General features: G+C 41.2%; 1 protein-coding gene across 1 annotated transcript in view; it reads left to right on the forward strand.

Annotated features, from left to right (window-relative positions):
- Positions 1-12018: 12018 nt before the first annotated feature.
- The window catches only part of FBXO16 (F-box protein 16), a 51236-nt gene continuing 36217 nt past the window's right edge, over positions 12019-27037 (forward strand). Inside the window, exons 1-2 of the mRNA XM_022594985.2 lie at positions 12019-12143; positions 20319-20354. Coding sequence (XP_022450693.2) covers positions 12045-12143; positions 20319-20354 — 135 coding nt within the window. The 5' untranslated portion in view covers positions 12019-12044. The remainder of the gene's footprint in view (positions 12144-20318; positions 20355-27037) is intronic.

Genomic DNA, 27037 nt, shown 5'->3' on the forward strand with positions numbered 1-27037 from the left:
CCAGGCTGGGTACAAAGCCAGACCCAAAGAACTCAAGTGGGAAAAGCAGGAGATGGCAACTGTGAAGAGGAAAGCAGGCGGAATCCCAGAAGAAACAATAACAACAGTGGGCCCTGAGGGCTTGTCAAGAGGGTCCTGCAACAAAAGATTATGTTCAGCAATTCTATTCCAATTCACACTTTCTGTACAGAAAGTGATCTGGTTCATCATTCTCAGTTTAGATTTAATTTTCTTGACACTCTATAAATGTAGATAACATTTTGCATTTCCAATTCAGAAATACCATCTAAAGGTTGCCTCAAACACGGTGGCTACAATGGGAACAGGAGAAATATTCCTTGTCTTTTTTCAGAGGAGTTTTCCAAGAATGCATTACAAGGATTAGCAATGACTACCTCTAAAGAGTTTCTTCTCTCAAGTAAATTACGGTCTTGTTGGAGAGCAAAATATACATTCAGAGCATACTCACTGCTCTAAAGTGTTAGGTTCCTTTTCCTAAAACCCATGTGGTTTTTGGCCTTTTGTTTTCCATATCTTATTACTTAAAAAATAAATTCATTCTCGAAATACTGTTTCCTGGTTGCAAAAAGAAAATTTATGCAGCTCCATATTTAATTCATAGGTCCCAGATTCCTATTAATCTCAGAGTATCTCCTTCCTACTTCATCTCTGTAATTTTTAAAGTTCATCTTGTCATCTACTGATTACAATGGATAATCTAATCTTCCAGTGTGCTGAGTGATATGGCTGAGAAAGAAAAACAAACACAGGAAAAACAAATACATCTAAGTTCAAAATTTAAATGAATGGTAGGCATCAAAATCCAGTCCATTTTACAAATTATACATTACTTTTAAGACTAGAGAAAGCAGAAGATCTTTTAAAATGAATCTAAAAACAAAACTGGAAAGTTAAAAGATAGCCAGATTCTGGACTAAAAAAAAAAAAATCAGGTGACATTCCAGCCTTGGCTTCCCTTTTCAATTAAAATTTGTTCAGAAAATGGTCTAATATCAAGCCCCTGATTTTTGTTTTTTTCCCTTTAGCATGGTTGTATGCTTTGACTATAAAATTAGTTCAGTGAGATAAAATTTGGGGACCAGGATTTTTTTTTTAAGCCGACTAGCCTAGTTATATTTATCTCAACCTTCATTTGCAGTGCATTCCTTGGATCCACCAAAACTGTCGCTAGTTCTCAGTATAACAAATTGGAATTCAAAGAGAGATCCATCATTTTTGATGCAATAGTCAGTTAAAATTGCTTCCTAGCCAATGAAGAGTTGTTACTCTTCAAACATTTATTCCTAGCCTTATGGAAATGCCACTATTAAAAACCTTCATTTCTTTCCTCAAGACCCTGCTACACATCTTTTCGCAAACCTACACTGAACAATCTCTCGAACATATTTCAAAGTCTTGCTTTTCATTTGCACTGTTGCTCTTTACGTGGGCAGCTGCAGCTTTAAGCAGCCCTAATTCTAGAGTTTTAGGGGTTAAAAAAAAACAAACCTGAGGCCAACACTGCTCTCCCCTGCGAAAGAAGGTAAAGATGTGGTAAGAACTGTTTCCTACCACCTGTCTCTTAAAGAAAATAAAGTCAATAGCAGCCTAACATCAACAAACTAATATGCTCAGAATAAGTTTTCAGTATAAAATCTCATAGTTTTACTAACAAATATGAAATTTAAGTTGGGGAGAGACATTTTTTTCCTGTCAAGTGGGAAACAGAGGAATTATTGTGAGTTAAAAACTCCCCTCTCTTTGCCCAATGATGAAGCTTTCACATTGTACTATACAAAGAAAGAATGTGCACTTTACTCTTATATTCCCCTCAACCCTCCCTATTTCAAATATCTCAATTACGGGACTCCCAAGAAAAAGCCACCTAAATGTTCAAAGCACAGAATAAAGCTCAGAGGAATATAGTAGCTAAGATGAAAAAAGGAATGAAAGAGCCTACGGTCCTTTCTTCTTTTATTAATGGGACACTGTGGTAGATTCAAGAGAGATGTGGAGGTAGAGAATATTAGTGGATGAGGAAAAAAAAAAAAAGTAGGAGGAAAGAGAAGGTAGGATGGTAGGCTTTACTAATTACCTTCTTATTTTCCTGATAGTTTCAAAGCCCTTGGGGGGGTAGAGGAGGAACATGTTATTGCACTAAATAAAAGGCAACCCTGTAAGAGAAGGGCTGCATCTCAATTATCTTTTATCTTCAGCTCTGTCCTTGCAAGCCTGCCCCCTTAAGCTTTTACACCACTTTCCTGTCTTATTACCTCTATGTTGTGGTTTGGTAGGTAGTTCAAGCAAATGCTTTTTTTTTTTTTCCTGGAGGAAAAAGATGGTATTGATTTGCTTAAAAGTACAGATGGAAAGCATTATCTTGAGGAGTAAATGCTTCTTAATAACAAAACTACTGATTTATCTATTCTTTTGACTGTCAGCACACCGCTAAAGGCTAAAAGAAGGCTGAAGAGGGAGGTAACATCCCCAATGTCAGGTCTTTGTTTCCTTGTTCTTGCGGTACTGGCTTTGCCAAGTAACCCAATTCCTGTAAATAAACATGACAGGTCTATGAGAACTACTTCTATAAAATATGATCTTGTTTGGCTGTTTTTATATAGCAGTTATTCACTTCCATAGCTGCTAGTCTGCTCTGCTGCTCCATCCTTTTAAATTTAGAAGGGAACCAAAATTCAAATTTTCATTTTAATTCTGGGCCAAAAACCGGACCTCTTTCCTACAGCAGATATTTTGCAACTTTAAGTTGACTCCTATGCCTGAATTAGTGGCATGTGCTTTTGTTCTAAAAAAAAAAAAAGGAAAACAGAAAGAAAAGAAAAGAAGCAGCCGTCTTTCTTTCTCTTATTGAGGAGGCACCTAACTCCTCAAAAGCCTCTAGGAAGCTGCTAAAACGTCTTGAAATATTTTAACAGCAGCTTTATTTCAGAGGCTATGGATTAACTGCCCCGCGGTACCCCAGGGCAAACACACGGAGCATCAAAGCGGGTAGCTGGGGAAGCCTCGAGGACGGAGCAGCAGACTTTGCGAACTGGAGGGCGGGGAGGGAATAACTTTTAGGACTGGAAACAGGAGGCCAGTCAGATGCTGAGACACCGCCCGGGCCCGGGGAAGCCTCGACGCGGGTCTCGGGCGGACCCCCGCGCCCCGACGCGCAGCCCTCGGTGCATTGTCCTCCCCGCCGGCGGCTGCGTCCTCCACCCACGCCCCGGGCGGCCCCGGAGCGCCACACGCCCCCGCGGCGCCACCGAAGCGAAGTGCTGGGCCGGGGTCGGCGCGGAGGGAACGCGGGCCACACTCGCACAGGTTGCCCGGCGCGAGCTCGGGACCGCGAGGGTTAATCCTGTCCGCGGGCATCTGTCCGCCTCAACCCGCAGCCCCAAACCCCGCTCCCCCGCGCCCCGCCGGCCCGCCGCCCACCCCGAGAAGCCCCGAGATACCCCGCCACAGCCCGGCACCCAGAGCTTTTGTTTTGGCCGCGACAAGAATAACGATCCCTGAGGAGGAGCTGCCGGGGCTGCTGGTGGCTCCTCGGCATAGGGTTAGACAGAGGAGCGGGCAGCCGCGGCAGCACCTCCTCAATCCCCACACTCCCCGAGCCCTCTTCCCGCTGAGCCGGACGGGGGAGCCGCACGCTCCGGGACTCACCTCACACCTCGGGGCCGGGCTCCTGGGGGGGCTGCGGCGCCGGCCGTGGGTGGGCGCGGGTCCCTCAGGTAAACGGAGCGAAGGAGGACCGCCAGCGCGCGCCTCAAAGCCACCGCGAGCTTTCACGAGCGCCGGGGCGCGCGGCCAGCGGAGCGAGCGCGCGCTCGCACGCACGGCGCAGGCGCGCTGCGCACGCGCGGCCGAGCGTTCCCATTTTGAGCCCAGCTGCCTGATACCCGCTCCGCTCGCCTCGTTTTTCCAGGTTTCGAGCCACTGGTGGTGCTGGCGCCTCCTACCCCCTGCGGAGTCGTTCCGAGCTCTGGAAGCGTTTTTCTTAAATAACCCCCTGTGCAAAGCCATCCCTCTTTTCCCTGCTGAGACAGCGCGGCGACTCTCATCTCTCAACCCTGGGATGCTAGTATTGCGAGACTACCAGGACCTGTTTTGAGAACCAGTGTGCCCCCGGGGACCCGGGAATTGGAGATGGTTAAGAGGCGGGTCACCAGCTGCTGAGGGTGGCACTGGGTTCAGGTGGAGGTAGTCAACTGGCCTGTTGGCAGAGCTCCAGGCTGAAACAACAGAGCAGACAGGATACCTGCCCATGAACAGTTCATATCTTCTTTGCCAACACCTTAGTGGGCAGGTGGAGCTTGTAGATGATTGGTGGCATTCCCCCATCTTTTGCTCCTTAGGAAACGTTTCTCCTCGCTTTTTCTACATAAGTAATTTTAGAACTGAAAGATTTCTTAGAAGTCATCTAAACCCAACCTCTCATTTTTCAGACGCGGAAAAGAACGGTCCAGAAAGGTTAAATGAATTACCCAAAGTCACACAGCGTTTTAATGGCTGAGTTTGGATTCATTTCAAGCCAAAACTGTTCCTCTTTTTGCCTACATTATTTTACCTACCTTTCTCTTCCTTTTCGTCCGTTTTCAACCTAGACTTCACAGGCATCATTTTGATCTGTGGTAGCACACAGGACTTAAAGTAATATTTTGATCTTGTCCCACAATATGAATGTACTTAACTGTACACTTGGTTAAGATGGTAAATTTTGGTTCGTATATTTTAACATAATCTTTTTAAAGGTGTTCCCTAAATGATAAATAAATGTTGAGCTGAGACAGCCATAAATACAGTTGAATGTCAGAAGATGAGCTATGGGAAAACGCATCATAAAAGAGATCTGAAGAGACATTTTCAATTTCGTTAATAAATAACTACTCGTGCAGTAACATTTAAAAAAAAAAAGTAGTATTGATCCTTAGGCTGATTCTTAGCAAGTCATTGTGTCCTGTGGAGCCAACACTGCCTCTACTGAGGGTGAGTGAAGCAGCTAAGAGCGTTTGTGAAAATCTGTGTGGACCTGCTTCATGTACTTCCAGATCCCTTGTACCTGCAGATCTTCTGGAGATGTGCTGCTTGCACATTTTTTATGCAATTTACACACGGACACATTGAAGCTGTCAGGCATAGAACATATCTTGGTTCACACCGGGAGGTGGGAATGATGTAGAAATTATCACTGAATGTATCAACATGATCACATCTCAGAAATAGAACACTGAGTGGAAAAACCAAACTACAAGATATGTAAATTATGATAGCTCTCTAAAACCGCCGTGTTGTTTATGAGGTCAACCATGTATATACAGTAAGCATGAAAAGTGGACTAGTGGGCTACACACTAATTTCATGTTAGTGGTTGCCTCTAGGCAAGCAGGGTGGGGAATGAGATCTGAGAAGCATGCAAAAGGGGCTTCAACTGTTAATCACAAACAGGAAGCAAAATGTTAACATTTTTAAAAATCTCTGTGGGGAGACAAGGGTGTTTCTTAGGCAAGTCTCTAAACTTTTCTTTGTGGTTGAAATGTTTCATTTAAAAGTAATGTTGAATTATCAAGGATATTGAGCCAGTGCGCTCACCATGAACACAGGTCTAGAGGGCGCTGGTTGAGAGGATCGAAGAAAGGGACCTTATTTTCATGGATAAAAATATTCAGCTCTAACAGGGTTAAAGTGTTCTGCTCTCTTTAAACCCATCTCTCTTTCATTCAATGTTGTAACCACCAGTAGAAAATCTTTAATGAGCGGGAACTTCACAGAGACACAGCACTCTCCCAGCATGTTGTTAAAACTGGTCTCTTTCTGGATGAACCCGTCTTGAAACCATACATGTTAACTGGTAATACACGGTAATTTAGTATTGCATCTACCTACCTCCCCCAGGCCTCTGGCCCTGCAAAAAGGCTTTGTTTATTCATTTTACATACAACCTGATCATGCGGAAAAACCACTAGGCTGGAATTCAGACAACCTAGGTTCTAATTTCAGTTTGGCCAGTTACTGATCCTTTGTCAACTCACGGAAAGCAACAACCTCTATGAGCTTCACTTTTCATTTTCTTTTTAAATGGGAGATATACAAATGCTGCCTATTTCAAAACTATGAAACGTTACAAACATAGAGTTTACATTTGTTTGCATAGGAGTACATTTTTATCTATTTTAGGAATTATTAGATAGTGAGAAAGTCTTTTTGTTTGTTTGTTTAGCTGCTGCCCATAAGAACTGCTTTACATTTACCAGAGAAGCTCCGTTCTGAAATGTTGAATGTTTTGTTTTTCTCTAACACTTGTTTATAGTTCTATCACAGTAGTTATCACTGTGGTCCTTACAGTAGTTATTTCTACATTGCATTTTCCAGGCTTCCTCATTAGATTTCTTTTTTAATCCTTGCATTCTCACTCCGCCTCTCATTACATGGTGGATACTCCACAAATTTAATTAATTAAATTAGACCGATCCTAAAATTTCCCAAATTTGGAGCTATTCTTATTAAGGCATGCCATCTGCTGGTTCCCTGGTGTATCTGTCAATCGGCCTGAATTCTTTAATCCAATAGATTAAAAGTCATGTTGAAGCATTTGCGAGTTTGTGTGTTGGGCAGTTTTCCCACGTTCTTCCACTTCCTGTGTGCAGGTGCTATTCTTTCACTGAACCTCTCTAGAATTCTTTTTCCTCCAACCTTCTTTTACCTGTTGGCCACTCTTAAAACCCGGAGAAATGGAGTTGACATTTTGGAACCCTGGAGCTACCAGAACGATGTAACTGGGCATGCTCAGTAGGTTGGCCTGATTTGGAACACACGTCTTGAACGAGGGCTTTTAAGGCTGTTTATTTCGGGATCGGCTGCATCTTCGTACTAGCATTATATTGGGAGATTGCAGTCCCTCCCACCCTCTTGGCGCTCACACTTTTTCGTTTTATCCGTGCGCCCAATTTTGGAGCCAGCCCTCCAGGATCTCCTGGCCAATCAAGAGACCACACATTGTTGCCTAAGAGACCCCGGATGCCAGCGAAAAGATTTATAGACGGTGATTGGACTACTGGAAGGGGTGGGGGCTAGACAGAGTCAAAGAAACAGCAACTATGGCAACACCAGCGCCAGAGGCTTGAAGAGAAAGACGAACCAAAAGAGGTGAGAGCAGTGGGCAGTGCATGAAAAAGATGGAGGCTTTCGTTTGAGAGCTCCTCTCTCAGATCCTCCTGGGTCTCTCACAAACCTTGGCAGTGCCCCCCGGGAATTACATTTTGCTCCGTTTCAGCTGCAGTTCAAGTGACAGATGCTTCATATTTCTGAAATTAACAACCAACAAATAATTGTTTCTATGCCTATCAAGCACTAGCTCTTTGCACGGCATTATAGTTTTTCTGTTTCTACCTAGTTGAATATCAGATGAATTCATATTTAAGTCTAACCATACCCTCTTTCCTGATAATTTCCTGATAATATCTGATCTCCTCTGATGATACTGCAATGTACAATGGGTGAGATGTATGTTAGTATAGAAACTCAATCCTCTTCCGCTCTGTAAACTCCAAATAAAAATCCGATCGTCCTGAGTTTAATACCAGTGGTCAGTTCCTAATGTTGAGTTTTATCCTTCCCTTCCACTAGTTTTAATCCTTAAACCGCCTCCCCTCCACTGTTGTATTCATTCATTCAGCTGACAAATATTTATTGAGCACCCATTACGTACGTACTACTGAGATTAGGATTCAGGTGAGCAGTGTCAGAAAACCACATAAGCAAAGAAGCATCGGTTTTGTACCACGTTCTCTGATCTGAAGTTCAGTGTGTCTGGGCATATAGTGCGTGAAGGGAGAGAAAGGAGGATGAGGTTGAAAAGGTAGGTGGAGGTAAGTTCATAGTGGACCTAGATTTGCATGCTAAGAAGCCTGGATATTCTGTAGCCATTATCAAGCCTCTGAAGATTTTTGAGCTGAAAAATGACAGGTATTTTTTAAAAATACCTCCCAAGGAGAGTGGTGATTAGCAAAGGTTGGGGGGGTGGGGGAAATGGGGAGCTATTGATCAAAGGGTACAAACCTCTGGTTATAAAATGAATGAGTTCTAGAGACCCTATCTGCAGCATTGTGACTATAGTTAATAATAATGTATACTTGAAATTTGCTAAACGAGTAGATCTCAAGCATTCTCATCACACACACAAACGGTAACTATGGGAGGTGATGGATATGTTAAATAGTTTGATTGTGGTAAGCATTTTACAATGTATACATGTATTAAAACATCACGTTATATACCTTAAATATATACCTTTTTTATTTGTCAAAAAAACAAAAAACAAAAAAAGAAACCTCTCTAGCAGTAGACTTTTAGCTCCATTATAGCCAAGACTCTCATCTTTGTACCTCTAATACAGGCCTAATAAGGTCCTTAGTGCAGTTGAATAATGGTGACAGTGTGAAGAATGGCTTAGAAGATGGTATTGGAGGTACGTGACCACTGGAACTTTACCAGAGGACCTATCTTTGCCTTTAAACATGGAACTAGAACCACACATCGGGGGCAAGGGCCATAAGCCCTTTTTCTTCCTTGTTATCCAAAGAAAAATTAAAGATGAACATGCAACGACAGCCATTAAGGGGAAAAGAGGTCATAAAAAAGCAACAGCAAGCTTTGTATGTTGAAGAAGGGAAGACAACTTGCTTTGTCTTGTTATTTTTATGTATGTTGTATAGAAGTGTCTGAGTGGTCTATACTGTGAACCGGTGTGGGCGTGCAAATATGCGTGGTGCCCATCTTCTAGAATGGATGGAGGAGGAAAAACTGTGAAGAGATAATGACAAAAGACAGAGCAGGGCACCTCCATTTGCCTGCTTCAGCAAGACTATTACCAAGAGGTCTCTTTCTCCTGGCCTGGCCCATCTCCTGAAAACCAAACTTTCCTCAAGTTGATTTGAAGAAAGCCTAATTCAAATAATTTCTAGCTCTGAGGACCCAGGACAAAGAAAACAACCAGTGTAAGGCCTTGGGGAGGCCCTAGAAAAGCTACTTTGTCCTAATCAGAAATTGCGCCTAGAATCAGTCAGATTGTTTCCTACACAAACTGGAAAGAGAGAGAGAGTTTCTCAGCTTGCAGCAGGAGTTTTCATCATATTCTCTAAGAGTTTTATGGCCCTGAAAAAAAAAGATTGAAAACAATCGGTTTAGGGAATTCCCTGGTAGTCCAGTGGTTAGGGCTCCACACTTTCACTGCCAAGGGCCTGGGTTTATAGAATTTTTTTAAAAATTTTATTTATTTTTGGTGGCATTGGGTCTTCGTTGCTGAGTGTGGGCTTTCTGTAGCTGCGGTGAGCGGGGGCTACTCTTCGTTGTGGTGCACAGGCTTCTTATTGCAGTGGCTTCTATTGTTGTGGAGCACTGGCTCTAGGCACGCGGGCTTCAGTAGTTGTGGCACGCGGGCTCAATAGTTGTGGCACACGGGCTTAGTTGCTCCACGGCATGTAGGATCTTCCCGGACCAGGGATCGAACCTGTGTCCCCTGCATTGGTAGGTGGATTCTTAACCACTGCGAGGGCCCGGGTTTAATCCCTGGTCGGGGAACTAAGATACCACAAGCTGCACAGAGCGGCCAAAATAAATAAATAAAAATTTAAAATAAAACAAAGAAAAAACCAATTGGTTTAAAGAGAAGAAAGGTCAAACATGAATAAATAACAATAACAAAAAAGAAATATGTGATTTTTAACTGGGCAGATCTAGATTCAGTGACCATGCTTTGTACCTATAATTTGCCTGCTCACGTGTACTTTTATAGCTGCCAATTAATAACACTGTAATGAAATCATTTCTTACACCTTTTGCAACATAGCTGTTTGGAGCTAAGAATATAAGGACTGATCTGAGCCCCCTTATGCCAGTGGAGTGGTGACAGCAAAAAACTGTAGGAAGATACTGTCTACTGTTTAAAACCCTGAGATTTTAAAACATTGGCTTTATCTTCAGCTCTAACTTAAACCTGAGAGAGAATATTACATGTCAAGTGAGAGCCTCAAAATTTCAGATCTAGCATTTGGGGAATCCTCTATCAGCTAAACACTAGTGATTTTTTTTAAAAGAGCTGTCCAGTATTTGCTGCTGTAATTTTCGTAGCCCAGAGATCAAGCAGGCAAGTAAGTCCTAGCCCCCTCACTCAGCACCACTTCCTTGGACATGAAACCTACCTACAGAGAGGAAGAAAAGCACAAATAAGCAGAAACATGGAGGATACATACTGAAAATACCATCAGTCTGCTTTAAATATTTTTCACCTTAAAATATTTTGTTGTGGGCTTCTAAAGCACAGGCTTTGAGGCACTCTGTAAATGACAGGGAGTTCTAAGAAAGGCTGCAGGGATTCTACTTATCAAGACCACTCATCTGTCAGGCATTCTGCTTGAGCCTTTTTTCTCTAACCTTTGCAACAGCAGTTGAGGGTAGATACGCACATCCTTATTTTACAAATAGGGAAACTGAGATGGATTCAATAACTTGCAAAAAGTTACACAGCTAGTAAGTTTTAGAACGAGGATCCAAACTGTATAAGGTAAAAAGTTTTGGTTGCAAACAACAGAAATAGATTCTAGCTAATGGAAGCTAAAGAGGAGATTGATTTATTGTATCAGCTGGCTTACAAAATGAGTAAGAAAGGACAAGGGGCTTCCGAAGGTTGAGGCAGCAATGACAGCTTATTAGTCTGCTCAGAGCACCTATGGTACTTTGAATGACCACCTCAGCTGTAAAGTAAGGATAAGCCAGCATCAGTAAACTGGCCTAGGGGAATTCCCTGGCAGCTCCAGTGGTTAGGACTTGGCTCTTTCACTGCTGTGGGCCTGGGTTCAATCCCTGGTCAGGGAACTAAGATCCCACAAGCTGAGTGGTACAGCACCCCCCCCCAAAAAAAAAGTAAACTTGCCTAGCTTGGTCTCATGACTGGGGAGGGGGAGGCCACCTTGATTAACCAACAGAGCAGACTCTAAATAATGAGGGAGAAGTAATTCCTAATGGAAACTAGAGTGCTTTAATCAAATGAAGGAAGACATATTTAGTACTGGACATCTAAAAACAGCACATTTCCCCCATTAAACCCAAATCTGTCTGTATCCAAAGTCTTGGCTTTATCTGTTGTACCATTCTACCTCTTAAATATGGTATCAAGCTAGAACCCTTGTTACCTAGATGTCAGAAAGATAAGAGGGGAGGAAGAATGTCACAAGGGACAAAGATAGAGTGTTTTTATACTGCACTGTGATTTTATAAATACTTCTTCTTTCTGGCCAATATGGTATGTTCTTAGCTAGGAGAGATTCTGGATTTCTCCCATGGTTCAATGAAAATCAAGCAGAGTTAAATAGACCTGGGTCTGATTTCCAGTTCTCCGCTTACTGTCTGTATAAATTTGGGCAGAGAGTATTATTTCAGTGAGCCTCATTTTCTTCATCTGTAAAATGAGCTAAAACCCACCACCTCACCAGATTGTTATGAGTTTTATTTATTTATTTATTTATTTTTGGCTGCGTTGGGTCTTCCTTGCTGTGCGTGGATTTTCTCTAGTTGCGGCGAGCAGGGGCTACTCTTTGTTGCAGTGCGCGGACTTCTCATTGCGGTGGCTTCTCTTGTTGTGGAACATGGGCTCTAGGTGTGCGGGCTTCAGTAGTTGTGGCACGCAGGCTTCAGTAGTTGTGGCTCACGGTCTCTGGAGCACAGGCTCAGTAGTTGTGGCACTTGGGCTTTGTTGCTCCGTGGCATGTGGGATCTTCCCGGCCCGGGGCTTGAACCTGTGTCCCCTGCATTGGCAGGCGGATTCTTAACCACTGTGCCACCAGGGAAGCCCTGTAATGAGTTTTAATTGAGCAAACATAAAAGTTCCTGACATATAAAATGTTCCCAATAAATGTCAGCCCTCCCATTCCCTGGTCCCAACGTACTAAAAGATTATATGGTATTAGTGTTTTTAGTATTCTGAAGATTATATGATTCATTTCTTCTACAGGTATAGTTTTTCTTATGGAAGAATATCCAGTTATTTCATGATGGCATTTGCACCTCCAAAAAACATAGGTGGTCCCAAAATGCAGGCAAAGATGAGTACCTGGACACCCTTAAACCATCAGCTTTTGAATAACCGGGTAAGTGATAAGAGCTATTTTATCAGTTGGGTCCACGCCTTAAAGAAAAAAAAGTATTAAAATCTTGGTTATCAAAATATAAACATTAATTGTTTAGGACTGTGTAATGGATAAAAAAACAAAATGAAGGGCTTTTTCAGAAACTTTAACGGAACGCTTGCTGCATGGCCAGGGTTGGCAGTAGACACAGAGTTCCTGCCTAGAAAGAAAGGTCTTAGATTTGCTCTTTCCTCCACTGTCACTCCTCCTCTCTCTCACCCCAAATGCCTTTTCCCTTCTATCACTGGTTCTTTGCAGGAACCACCGGAAATGAAAGAGGAGGGGGTGATGTGTGAGGAGTTCCCCCCAAAATAGGTTTCCTTGCTAGAGTTGAGGTTACTGGATAAAGCTGTACATTTAACCAAGTAAATAAAACGAGTCAATGTCAGCTGATTACTCACATTACTCAGATTCTCCTAAGAAGTTTATTTGCCACCTGCGTTCTGGGGAGGTGCCAGCAGAAGACACCAGAAAAAGCATTGCAAGTGTGGACAGCTGGGTATCATGTGGGCATGTGAGATTGCCAACCTCTGGGGATTTCTACTCCTGCTTCAATTAGGGGCAGAATTCCCAACAGGTCTGTGAGCTCCTATATCAATACTTATATACAAGGACCATATCTAGTTGACAGTAAATTACAATCAATAAAACTGACCTCATTATCTTGCTCCTACACACCAGTTCCTCCCCCTAAGGAAGGGTATCACTTTACACCAAATCACTCAAGCTGCAAATCTTCCTTCTCCCTCTTGGGTCCAGGGTTTGGTTTTCCCCATCTTACAAGCTAATAACTTAGCCTGTTACTTATGGCAAAGTCACTACTGTTTCACAGTAGAAGACAACAGATACTTGGGTCAGAGACAAAGAACTTTCTTACAGTGCAGCAAGGGGCGTGAGCATCATGTTTGCACAGGTTCTCCTGGCCCACCTTGTGCCACAGGGGTGACGCAGAGACCCAGATAAATACTACGCACACAGTGGGTCTGCACCACAGGTGAGGAGCAAGGAGCCCAGGGAATCCACTGCTTTCAATACTGAGCATTAGCAAGGCTGCTCTTGGTTCTAAAGGGAGTTAGTACCTCACCCCTCAAGGTTCCTTGCTGCCAGCACAGCCTGGAGTAATGGCCCAAGAAAAGGGCAGTCAGGACCTTGCACTCCTGGCATTTCAAGATATTTAGGAGATGAGAAGGTCAGGAAGGAGTGTCTGCCACTGCTCTGCCTCACTCCCACATGCAATTCGTTTTGAAGCTCTGAGTCTTCCTCCTAGGTCTCTTCATCCGGACCCCTTTTCTCCTTTCACTGTGTACCTCCAGCTCCACATTCTCAGTTCATGCCCTCATCACCCTTTGCCTGGCACATTGTAGTAACCCCCCCAACTGGTTTCACTGCCTCTATCCCTAGCAATCCATCCTCTCTTCTGATCCCAGAATGATCTTTCTAAAGTACCAAACTAATCCTATTAAGTAAGACTGATAACACGCTGCTCCGAAGGGTAAATTCCAACCCCCGCCCCACACATAGCACTGAGGACCCTTCATGAGTTGACTCAACCAGCATCGCAGTTCAAGCCCTGCCTCTGCCTCCTCTCATCCTACATCTGGGCCAAGCTCTCTCATCCCCTCCATGCCTTTGTAGTGCCCTCCTCATGGCCTCCTGCAAGAGTTATCTGAAATGTCATTTCTCGGGGAAGCCTAATCCTCCTTGCTTTTCTTTCTTCTCGTCACTGTTTACCGACTTCTCCACTTGACTCTAATGTGTTTTTATATGATCTTTCTTTTTTGTTTGTTAGGCCGTACCATGTGGCCTGCGGGATCTTAGTTCCCCAACCAGGGATCAAACCCGTGCCCCTTGCATTGGGAGCATGGAGTCTTAACCACTGGACCACCAGGGAAGTCCCGACCCTAATGTGTTAAGGGTTGCGATTCTGTCTTTTCTCTCTGCATCTCCAGAGCCTGATGTGTTTCCTGAAGCACAAAGAATGGAGTCAGAGGTCAGCTGTACTCACTGAGACCTCCTTCATTGACTCTGACCTTCTTGTCCCCACGTCTCTCCTTCCTTAGCCTGGAGTTGACCCTTTGCCTCTGTGAACTAACAGCTATGCTAATTGCTCTGGCAAAGCTGGAGCATCCATCCTGACCCCTTCTGCTCAGGACTTTCCTGTTTCTACTCATTTGATGCAGAACATGAGCAAATTTGGGAGAGAGACAGAGGAACCAACATAGCGATTGGAATACTGAGAAGTAAAAGGGAGAGATACTGGAAGGGAAAAAGATAAAGGAAGTGAGGAAAGGAGATCGAGAAATAGAAAAAAAAAAGGAGGCACGAGGAGAAACAAAAGGAGAAGCAGAGAAAGAGAGAAATCCAGCCTTCACCCAGCCATGAGCAAAAAGCAAGTCTATTGACAGTCTTTTTTAATTCAGCTCAACAATTATTTATTGAGCACCTGTTTGCAATGCTCTTAGTTCTCCAACAGTTTATATAGCAGCTTCTCTGCTTTCTGCCCCCAGAAACTCCAGTGTTTAGTTTTGAAATACGTTTTCTCATAGAATTGTAAAGGTTTTACGCACGTGAAAATGTGACTTGAATTGAAATACGTATTCGTTGGATGTCTTCATTTTCAGAAATTTTCTTTGAAAAATGAGAAGTCTTCATCGATTTAGCAGCCATGGAGAAAATGTATCTTGATTGTCTGATTGTCTGATTGCCTGTTGCAGGTTGGGTTACTGGAGAAGCAGACTCTGAGATTGGCATGTAGGGCGTTGATGTGGGAAGGCTCTCAAGATCCATACCTGGGGAGGTGTGGGGAGGGAAGAACAGGATGTAGATTTAGGGCAGAGGAAGAAGCTAGGCTGTGAGGCAGTTGCAACAAGGCCTCCATGGACCCTGTAGGACACCCCAAAAATCCTTCAGAGTCTTGCATTGCATCAGGGGGCCTGGCCTTTATACTTCCACACTGAGCATTCAGTGGATGGGATCTTAGTCAGGGCAGATCTCTCCAGCTCATGGCTGTCAGCCAGCAGCACTCCCAACAGTTGGGGGGAATAAATCCTTCAATCCTGGAGGGGAATCTGGGCCACGCATCATAGCAAGCATGACACAGCCTTATCTTGGTTCCTGAAGAGCTGTTGTCAAATTTCATGATAATTTCTAAAGATATTTATTTTGTTGTTCAGAACTCCCATTTTATTCCAAAATTGCTTTATTTTGGTTTAGTTAGGTTCTAGTTTGGAGTAAAATTATTTTAAAAAATCTTGGCGGACTTCCACTGCAGGGGGTGTGGGTTCGATCCCGGGTTGGGGAACTAAGACCCCACATGCCGCGGTGTGGCCAAAAAAAATTTTTTTTTAAAAATCTTGGCATGTCTATATACCCATATGTCTGTGTATTAATGTACATAGACACACCCATGGAATTTGGATATGTATATACCAAACTATTAATAGTGGTTTCCCCCAAAGAGTTGGATGGCATGGGAAGGTGGGAGGGAGGTCTGTTAGAAGAGTTTTTGGTTTTTACTTTATACAGTGCAATAATATTTCAAATTTTAAAACAATTTAAAAAACAAATATAAATAAAAGCAAACAAAGAACAAAAACTCTGAGAATTGAAAACACAGGTTCCAGATCAGCTGTACTAATAACCTCCTGCTTGACTTCAGTGAGTCACTTACATCTCTGGTCTTTACTACCTTCCTTTGGAAAATGAGTGGGTTGGGTCAGATGACCTCAAAAGTCCCTTCCAGATCTAACATTCTGACTGTGTGAAAAGGATTAAAAATAGATGGCCAAGGAAACAGCTCGGCAGAAGGTGACCATACAATAACTTCAAGGGCTACTCTGTATTTCTAAAACAGGGCGTTTGTCACCAATGATCAGCGTAATTTTGAGGCTCTGTTTTTGGTTTTTAATTTTGCCTTTTTTCTGCTCTGTAGTAAAATGTGAAATACGTAACTGTCTCAGACTGAAAGTCACAGGGTTTTAACTTCACAGCAGGCTTTAAGCATAGAGATTGAATTCAAATGTAAACACCTAAAAAAAATAGCATCATCAGTTTAGGCAAATATAACAGATTATAAAATAATTCAGACATTGTGAACTTTGAGAGAAGGAATGTTTTAAAAGTATGTATTTCTTTGCCATCCAGTGTTTTAATTGAAAATGATCAACATTTCTTTTTGAGTATGGTTCGCACATGTAGTACAGTACACGTTAAAAGGGTGTTCTGAGAAAAAGCACCTAACTACCATATATCCGTCATCATTTAGGAGCCCCGAAATGTCTTATTCCTAACTTTAATGATGTCACATGGTAAAATATGGAACTGCAGTGTCAACAGACTAAAATAACAACCGTGGGATTTTGACTTAACAGCAGGCTCTGAGTAAACTGTGATGTAAACAGACGACAGCATTCTGCAAGGAAAGGAGACCCACTTTAACGTTTCCACTTGAAGCTATAAGTTTCCCAGCTCTTTTTTTTAATTGAAGTATAGTTGATTTACAATGCTGTATTAGTTTCAGGTGTACAGCCAACTGATTCAGTTATACAAATATATATATTCTTTTTCGGATTCTTTTCCCTTACAGGTTATTACAAAATATTGAGTATAGTTCCCAGTGGTATACAGTAGGTCCTTGTCGGGTATGTATTTTACATAGAGTAGTATATATATGTTAACCCCAAACTCCTAATTTATCCCTCCACCCCCTTCCCAGCTCTTAAAGATGAAAAACCTGATTGCAAATCCTTGGAATGAGGACTTGCTCCAAACCAGAGAATACATGATTCTGAGTCTGACTGAGGACCTGACAATTAAATAATTTGTCCCAAATTTTATTTCTTTTCAAGGGCAGAGTAGAACCAGATCTGAGTTTGTCAGGTGTTTCTCCTCTCCCCCTTTACTCCCATCAGTTTCCACTTGGGTCTAAATGCCTTTTGGTAAAGAACTGGATTTGCTTGCATCCTGCTTAGACTTGGTTGTTGGCTCTCTAAACACTCCACCTCCCACCCTGTTCCTTTCCTGCCACCTTCTTGCTGACCCTCCTCTCCCCTTCAAGTCAGTGCCCCTTTCTTTCCAATGCCCCCTGTTACCAATGGACACCACGATGGTCATCATCCCAACCTCCTTTTGAAAGGAGGTTGTGGTCTTTGGACCTAATCTTTTTTTCTTCCCACTGTCAGGCCAAAGTGTGAGCAGCGGTTCACTGAGAATATAGGGCTGGGACTTCCCTGGCGGTCCAGTGATTAACACTCCACACTCCCAATACAGGGGGCCCAGGTTCGATCCCTGGTCAGGGAACTAGATTTCGTATGCTGCAACAAAAAATCCCATGTGCCACAACTAAAGATCCCACATGCCGCAACAAAGATCCCGCATGCCACAACTAAAACACGGCACAGCCAAATAAGTTTTAAAAATAAATAAATAACACATGTATCAATCTGTCCAACTAAATATAAGCTTAAAAAACAAAAAAGGAGAACGTAGGGCTGGAGGTCAGGATAGGGAAGACCAGGGATCTAGGGAGGAACCAAGTATAGAGTTGAGCTGAACAGACAGTCTGGAACCAATGATTAACTCTTTGGGCCTCTGCTTATCCCCTCTAAAATCAGGGAATTGAACAAAAAGATCTTAGGATTCCTTTTAGCTCTAAAATTCTACGACGTCTGAAACTGTTGTTTTTCCATCAGCAGGTGTTTGTTGAGAGCCTGCCGTGGAGCCTGTGGAGCATATAAGGGAAAGTGGTTGTAATCTACACGGGAAGATGAAATGAACAGAATCACCTGGCAGGCAATAGCAAACCCTAGAAAGTCCAGGTGGAGCATGGGCTGCAAGTGGAGGAGGAGTTGGGAGGAGTGAGGTCAGCGGGTGCCGGAAACGTGTTGGTGCCAGGGACTTGGGCTGGGAATTAGATGATTGGTAGGATTTGGTTAGACACAAGAGTAGGGTTCAGGAAATATTTGAATCCTGATTTTTCAGTCTTCTGTATTCTCTAGGTTCTCTTCTATTTTTGTTGTTGTTGTTGTTGTTTTGTTTTGTTGTTTTGGCCACGCCTGGGGCATGCGGGACCTTAGTTCCCCAACCAGGGATCAAACCCGCGCCCCCTTGCAGTGGAAGTCCAGAGTCTTAACCACTGGACCGCCAGGGAAGTCCGCTCTTCTATTTTCATTTAGAAATTCTGAGTTTATCTGTTGCCGTTATTTGAGGGCCTTAGTAGCCCAGGTAGCAGTTAATTAGGGGGAAAGGGAGAATGGTATTCTTTTTTTTTTTTAAAGAAGATAGTGGGTGTAGGAGTTTATTAATTAATTTATTTATTTTGGCTGTGTTGGGTCTTCGTTTCTGTGCGAGGGCTTTCTCTAGTTGCAGCATGCGGGGGCCACTCTTCATCGCGGCGCGCCGGCCTCTCACTATCGCGGCCTCTCTTGTTGCGGAGCACAGGCTCCAAACGCGCAGGCTCAGTAGTTGTGGCTCACGGGCCTAGTTGCTCCACGGCATGTGGGATCCTCCCAGACCAGGGCTCGAACCCGTGTCCCCTGCATTAGCAGGCAGATTCTCAACCACTGTGCCACCAGGGAAGCCCGAGAATGGTATTCTTTTTCTTCTTCTCTAAAGTATAAAAAATGTCTGCCTGTGATGTATGAGGTTCCGTGGTTAGTAGCAAAGATGACATTTTACAGGCCTTGAGGTTGTTGTTGAACCAGTTATTTCAATCTCTGTGTCGTATGCCCTTTGAAAGTAGAGTTTGAAAGTCTGAAAAAGGAAGGAAAGCATATCTGTTGGAAGAATGAAGCCAGCGCCTCATCCTCCTCCACAAAAGGGAAGAAATAGGCCTGTGCTACTTTCCAAATAGGAACGATCTTAACAGTGCGAGAGAATTTAGATAGTGCCAAGAGGAAGGGAAAAACATCAGGCCCAATTTTGAAAGCTGACAGAGGGTGTAGTGTAGGAGTGAGAGAGACATTCACATCTGTTCACTGCTGTCTCTTACTTCCTCTCCCCAGAACTCCCTCCTCCGCCAAACATTCTCACGTTAGTTGTCCCTTCCTCACTCATTCAAATATACAAATGACTGATGCTCAGAAAAACCAGTTTAGAAATACACTCACATTGTACCGATACATCCATAAGGATATTCATTTGTCACGATCACATTCATTTAGTCCGGCAAACGTGAGTCCCTGTAATATGCCCTGTACAGCACTCTGCACTGCACTGCAAGGTGACTAAGACATGGTTTCTATCCTAAGTAGTATATAACGACAAACCTATACAGATAAACACTGAGCTGTAAGCCCAGAGGCGCACATATGCAAGTTTCTAATCCTACAAACATATAAGTCATGTACAACCCCCTGATATGTGAACTCATGGAAATATAAAAACAGAGCCACTCACTCATAAATTTCACAGGTTCTTATACTATTGATGCTGAAATATTTGGGGGAGGTTCTCCATTTTCCTGTTTTTCCTTTGTCAGTTTTTTCGTCTCCTTTCAAATTCCAAAAATGATTTCACTTCGCAATTCCATTCTTATTTCTTTTTTTTCTTTTTGGCCATGCCGAGTGGCTTGTGGGATCTTAGTCCCCAGCCAGGGATTGAACCCGTGCCCCCTGCAGTGGAAGCGCGAAGTTCCAACCACTGGACTGCCAGGGAATTCCCAGCTTTTCTTATTTCTTGCCTTTAAAAAATTATTTCTTCTTTAAGATGAATTATTTCACATGGAGAAACTGAGAAAAAAGAAGCTTTACCCAAGTTAAAAATAAGTAAAAGTATTTCCCCAGTGGTCCAGTGGCTAAGAGTCCTCACTCCCAATGCAAGGGGCCCGGGTTCAATCCCTGGTCAGGGAACTAGATCCCGCATGCCGCAACTAAAAAAAAAAAAGAAAAGGTCCTGCACGCGGCAACGAAGATCCCGTATGCCGTAACTAAGACCTGGTACAGCCAAATAAATACATAAAATAAATATTAAAAAAATATAAGTAAAGTACCTTTTCAGGTACAAAATCTGTTTTATACTCAGTAGATATAATGAAAAGCCTGTCAATATTTATTGATACTTTAATGATGTCTTTTTTGTAATGGGTATTTTGAACAGTGAAATATGAAATCATTCCATTCTTTTTTTTATTTATTGTAGGTATTTGAAGAAAGAAGAGCTCTGCTTGGAAAATGGGTAACTATTTAAAGTATACTTACTTCTGAGTCAGAAAGGGAAAGACAAATACCATATGATATCACTTATATGTGGAATCTAAAGTATGGCACAAATGAATCTACCTACAAAACAGAAACATACTCAGAGACATAGAGAACAGACTTGTGGTTGCCAAGGGGGAGGGGAGGAGGGAGAGGGATCGACTGAGAGTTTGGAGTTGGTAGATGCAAACTATTAAATTTAGAATGGATAAACCACAAGGTCCTACTGTATAGCACAAGGAACTATATCCAATCTCCTGGGATAAACCATAATGGAAAAGAATACAAAAAAAAAGAATACAGATATATATATGTATAACTGAGTCACTTTACTGCAAAGCAGAGATTGGTACAACATTGTAAATCAACTATACTTCAATAAAAAAATAATTAAAAAAAATTAAAAAGTGGGACTTCCAGTGATTAAGACTCCATGCTTCCATTGCAGGGGGTGTGGGTTCAATCCCTGGTCAGGGAACTAAGATCTTGCATGCCAGGTGACACTGCCCAAAAAAAAAAAAAAAAAGTATACTTACTTCTATATTGTGTTATGTTATCATGGAGCCCAAAGAATTCAGTTTGGACATAAGGTAATGAGCGATTGCTCATTCCCTCAGAAGTTTGACTGGTACTTTCTGTATGTATCAGTTAGGGTTCAGTCAAAAAAAAAAGAAATCATGCCAGTTATTTTAACAGACATAATTTAATAAATAGAACTGGTTAAATAAATACTAGAAGACAGAAAAGACAAAAAGGGAACACTGAGGTACCGTGGAGCTAGAGATGCAGGAAGTAGCTACCACCAGCTTCGCTGATACCTCAGGAGCCCAAAGAAAGGACTCTGGAGCTGGGACCATCCCTGTAGGGGACGTCTACAGAATAAAATAGAGGATATCATGGCCAGCTGATTCAGATATATCTGAGGAAGCATGATGGTTCTGGGAGTGTGGAAAAAACAGGATTCAGGAATCAACTGCTACTGCCAGGGTGAAGAGCTAAGGTGATAAGTGCCAGGAACAGCAAGGAAACAGAAAGGAGTGAGGTTCTTCTCCCTCAGTTTCCCTCTAGTGACCCCTCCCCATTGGCAGTATTTAACAGGGAGCCCGCCGTCAAAGGAGAAATTTGGTTTGTGGAGCCCTAGCCTTCCATATTCACAGAATACGGGGTGGGTTTGGATCTGAGAGATGATAGCTTAGAAACCAGCACAGCTCACCCACTTAACTCCTTAGCATCCATATACACCCCTCTACGTATGCTTAAACTTCCAAAGGAACACTGTAACAACTTTATGCTTTTACCTAACAAGATATGACCATCCTTAGCACAGAGACTTTCACACTCTTCCTCAAAGGAAACACGGTCTCAGTGACTATTGTCCATCATGATCAAAGTCCCCATCTCTGAGCAATGCGTACTACTCCTCAAATTCCTCTGCAGTCTCACCTGATAGTCTCTTCACTTAAGAGAACTGAAAACACGGCTATGCAAAAACCTGCACTTTTAGGTGAATAGTCTTTTGTACCTTCTGAAGTTTTAACCATGTGAATGTTTTTAATCATGTGAATGTATTACCTATTCAAAATAGTACTAAAATTTTATAAAATAAATTCACTAAAGGGACTTCCCTGGCAGTGCAGCAGTTAAGACTCTGTGCTTCTAATGCAGGGGACATGGGTTCAATCCCTGGTCAGGGAACTAATATCCCACATGCCACACGGTGTGGGCCAAAAAAAAAAAAAAAAATATATATATATATATATATATTCTAAAATAAATTCACTAAAAATTAATTTTAAAATACTGCAGTCTAGCTAAGTTTTTCTCATATTCTATTTATGTTTTTAAACTAACTTTGCATCTGTTACCAGAAACTTAAAAAAGACATTTATTTAGAATGACTGTATTTGCACTGTCATTCCACTTACTATTAGTGGAAATCCCTAAATTAATATAACCAGGGCTAATGTTCAGCCAGTGCTCAGTGGTATGGCTGACCAGCTACTGTCTGTTTTGATTGGTTGTTAGCATTGCCAGTTGTTAAATATTTTCAATATCACCCTGGATGAAGTTCAAGGTCTTCAAACTTTTTAAAAGGTCCTGTTTATTCTTTTCTTTTACCATAACTAATAGAAACATATATTTGCAGAGATCACTAATTATCTATCTACTGCAGTTGGCTAAACTACAGGGGGTCGGCATGGTTCTATCATACTCCTTGTTATACATTCCTTGATGCTATCAGACATTTAATAAATATTTTCTAAATGACACTCACTGGTTTTTCTCTTTTGCCTAACAACAAACTTATTCCTTAAATTCACTAGATCACATAGTAATCTTCATACCCCCACGAAAGCTACATCAATTAAGTTTCAAGGGGATATTTCCAATTTATTTTATTTTATTTTATTTTGCCTCGCCCTGTGGCATGCGGGATCTTAGGTCCACGACCGGGGATCAAGCCCATGCCCCCTGCGATGGAAGTGCAGAGTCTTAACCTCTAGACCACCAGGAAAGTCCCTCCAATTTACTTTAATTCAGTTTTCTCTCTCCATTTTAGTTTTTAGGGTTTTTGTTTGTGTACTTTACAAACAACATTAAGAAATCGATAACATAAGAAATGCATTTTCCAAAAAAAGAAAGGAGAAATAAGGATGTCGATTTAAACATAACATTACTTGGGATATTCATTGTAGGGACTAAGTATTGGTTTTAAAGGTCCATCTAGTATTAGAAATAAAGTCATTTTTTAAAACAATCTGGATAGTAAGAGGCAAGATTTAATATGAGACCTATCAATGATAAACAATTCAAAAGTATTTTATATTTAGCCATAGAATATCATTTTTGTTCATACATTTGCACATGGCAAATGTCTGATGTTCTGTACAGTTACAAACAAAATGATTAAGAGAAACTGAAAGAAAGCTCTTCAACTTTGCTGTTCCATGCTATTACTTAATCCATTTTCTCTTAAATCTTCTCTGCCCTTCAATCCCTGTTAGAAAAGGCAACTACTTCCCAATGGACAGAAAACACCAGCAGAAGTATTTCAGTTGAGAAGATAGTATTTCAGACTTTTTCTCAGCTTCTGCTATGTTGTTAGAAATAATTGTAATGTTATAAAGAATTTGATTAAAGTAGATGGCATCACTTTTAACTTGCTGGAAACAACCATAATCAGAGTTAAAATTCAAAAGAGAAACAGGAAAATGTTTTGCAAGTTGCTTGATAAAGATTAATATCTGATGAATGGATAAAGATGATGTGGTGCATACATACAATGGAATACTACTCAGCCATAAGAAAGAATGAAATAATGCCACTTGCAGCAACTTGGATGCAACTAGAGATCATCATACTAAGTGAAGTAAGTCAGAAAGAGAAAGACAAATACCATATGATATCACTTATATGTGGAATCTAACGTATGGCACAAATGAACCTATCTACACAACAGAAACAGACTCATAGACATAGAGAACAGACTTGTGGTGGCCAAGGGGGGAGGTGGCAGGGAGAGGGATGGACTAGGAGTTTGGGGTTGGTAGATGCAAGCTATTACATTTAGAATGGATAAACCACAAGGTCCTAATGTATAGCACAGGGAACGATATACAGTATCCTGTGATAAACCATAATGGAAAAGAATATTAAAAAAGAATGTATATATGTCTATAACTGAGTCACTTTGCTGTACAGCAGAGATTGGCACGATATTGTAAATCAACTATACGTCAATAAAAAAATTGAAAAAAGATTAATAGCTGAGATATATAAAGTTACTACAAATCAATAAGAAAAATACAAATACCCCTACAGAATAATGGGCCAATAGAAGAATGAGAAATACACAAAAATATATGTGGCCAGTACACATGGAAACTATGTTCTTTTTACTAAAATTAGAGAAATGCAAATTAAAATAATGAGATTCCCAACCCCTCTCTTGGTCTATGGGGCAAAAATTGAAGAGATAAATAATATCCAGCATAAGTAAGCATTCATTGGGGAGTAGTAGGATATGCTTAAAACACAATTAGAGGGAATGTAAAATAATAAAGACTTTTTAAAGACAATTTGACAGGATCTATTAAAATTTTAAATGCAGAATCTTTGAACCTATAATTCCACTTCTGTTTATCTGGACTAGAGAAATATAGACATAGGACATGAAAAAACGTGCACAAGAATATTGCAGTGTGTGTAGGCACGTGTGTGTGTGTGTGTGTTTTGGAAACAACCTAAATGGTATCAGTAGTATATTGAATAAATAGATCATGGCATATGTGTACTTCTATGAATGACTGGAGAAAATATCATGCTCTGAAGTTCATTGCATATCTGGACGTTTATGGCTATATTTTGTTTGTTTTTAAAACTGTTGTGTAGTATTCCATGGGGTGGGTATACTCTAATTTATTTAACTGCTTCCCTATTTTTTTAAATAAATTTGTTTATTTAATTATTTATTTTTGGCTGCTTTGGGTCTTCGTTGCTGCGCGTGGGCTTTCTCTAGTTGTGGTGAGCGGGGGCTACTCTTCGTGGCAGTGCATGGGCTTCTCATCGCGGTGGCTTCTCTTGTTGCAGAGCACGGGCTCTAGGCGCGCAGGCCTCAGTAGTTGTGGCATGCAGTCTCAGTAGTTATGGCTCACAGGCTCTAGAGCGCAGGCTCAGTAGTTGTGGTGCACGGGCTTAGTTGCTCCGCAGCATGTGGGATCTTCCCGGACCAGGGTTCAAACCCACGTCCCCTGCGTTGGCAGTCAGATTCTTAACCACAGTGCCACCAGAGAAGCCCCTCTATTTTTTTTTAAATTTTATTGACGTATAGTTGATTTACAATGTTGTATTAATCTGCGGTACAGCAAAGTGATTCAGTTATACATATATATTTTTTCTTTTCCATTATGGTTTATCACAGGGTATTGAATATGGTCCCCTGTGCTACACAATAGGACCTTGTTGTTTCAACTGCTTCCCTACTGATGGCTGTATGTATACGTAAATGCATAGAAATGCATGAACATCAAACTGTAAACAGTGGTTATTACTGGGGAATGGAGTGACATTTGATGGGAAGGAATAAAGAGGATTTTCATGTTTAATTCTGCAAGTACCTATTTGAAACTTTTAAAATAATAATGTATTCATGTTTTTATTGTGAAATTAAGTGTTTGATAATAAGATTCAGAAACTCAAGCAGATTAAGATAATATAACCAGTAAGCAAAAAATAACAAAGCCTCCGTCTTCATCTTGCCCCTCACTCCCCGGGAACTTTCCTTGCTATTCGGTGTTAAGATGAGCGGCACTGACACTCTAGCAACTGTCCTCACTTCCTGAAAGTGCAGCAAGAATCGTTGTAACAACTACTCTGAAAATAGGATTTTCACAATTCTATTGTCAAGAAAGCCCTATAAAAAGGCATTAAAATAATTATAAAATATAATATGATATGATATAAGATATTATAGCATAATGTAATATAGCATAGTGTCATATAATATATAACGTTAAAAAGGATCTAACTGTGAAGTGAGGTACCTACCAGGATAGGAAAGTGACCCTAGCTGCTCCCCAGTCTCACACATTAGATCCCTGGCTACAATATTATGGCTCTTTTTTCTTGAGAGTTGATGCAAGAGATGTTGGGATGGCTACACACTACCATAAGTAAAATAGGTAAACAACAAGGACCTACTGTATAGCACAGGGAACTATATTCAATATCTTGTAATAACCTATAATGGAAAAAGAATCTGAAAAAGAATCTATATATCTATACATAGATATATATATAAAAAACAATCACTTTGCTATACACCTAAACCATTGTAAATCAACTATGCTTCAGTTAAAAAATTAAAATTAAAAAAGAGATACTGGGAGATTACCAAATTCCTGTACAGTTAACTCTTCCATGGATTATTTACTTTTTGGATTATTCCTAGCACCTTTTAAATTCCAAAGGGATTTTCCCCAACTGTTAAGCATTCTTCTGAGTCATCTACCCACCTTCAATTGGTAGGAGTTCAAGGAATGCAAATTAGTTTTCTTTTAGCCTAAATAAACACAATTAGAAAGGAAAAATCCCTCAAGGCAAAGAACACCGATCAAAGCCAAATATAAATTATCTTTGTTGTAATCAGGGAAATAAATGAGGAACCAATGTAATGATCTTTTTAATCTCTAGAGGAAAATGTTTTAGTGTTTTCTCTTATAGATTTCTTCAGCATTTTATAATCCTAATGTTCTTTTATATTCATTCTAAATCACTTGTTCTTCAATCTGAGCTCATTCTCTTTTTGTGGGCATCCAGGAAAGTAATTGAGCTAACCTCAGTCATTTGAAATGTACTTCCCGTCCTTGTCAATGTACAAACCTGGTAATTTTATGCTTTGTAATTTAATTGTTTGCATATCTATTCCTTTTACATTGATTTACCCCACATACTTATTATTTTTAACATCACTGTGATACTTTATAATATTAACTGCCATGACTACGAATCATGCGCCATATTAGGAATTTTATACATATTTTATTTAATCCTCATGACAATCCTACAATTTAGATATAATTATTCTTAATGTGTAAATGAAGAAATTAAGAGGTTGTTAGTCAGACTCAAATGGCCTCATTCCCAAATCCACCATCCATC

Source organism: Delphinapterus leucas, chromosome 6 (genome assembly GCF_059928025.1).
Source record: "Delphinapterus leucas isolate spDelLeu-1000000601 "Yukka" chromosome 6, BTC_Dleu_Yukka2, whole genome shotgun sequence".
NCBI classification, from domain to species: Eukaryota; Metazoa; Chordata; class Mammalia; order Artiodactyla; family Monodontidae; genus Delphinapterus; species Delphinapterus leucas.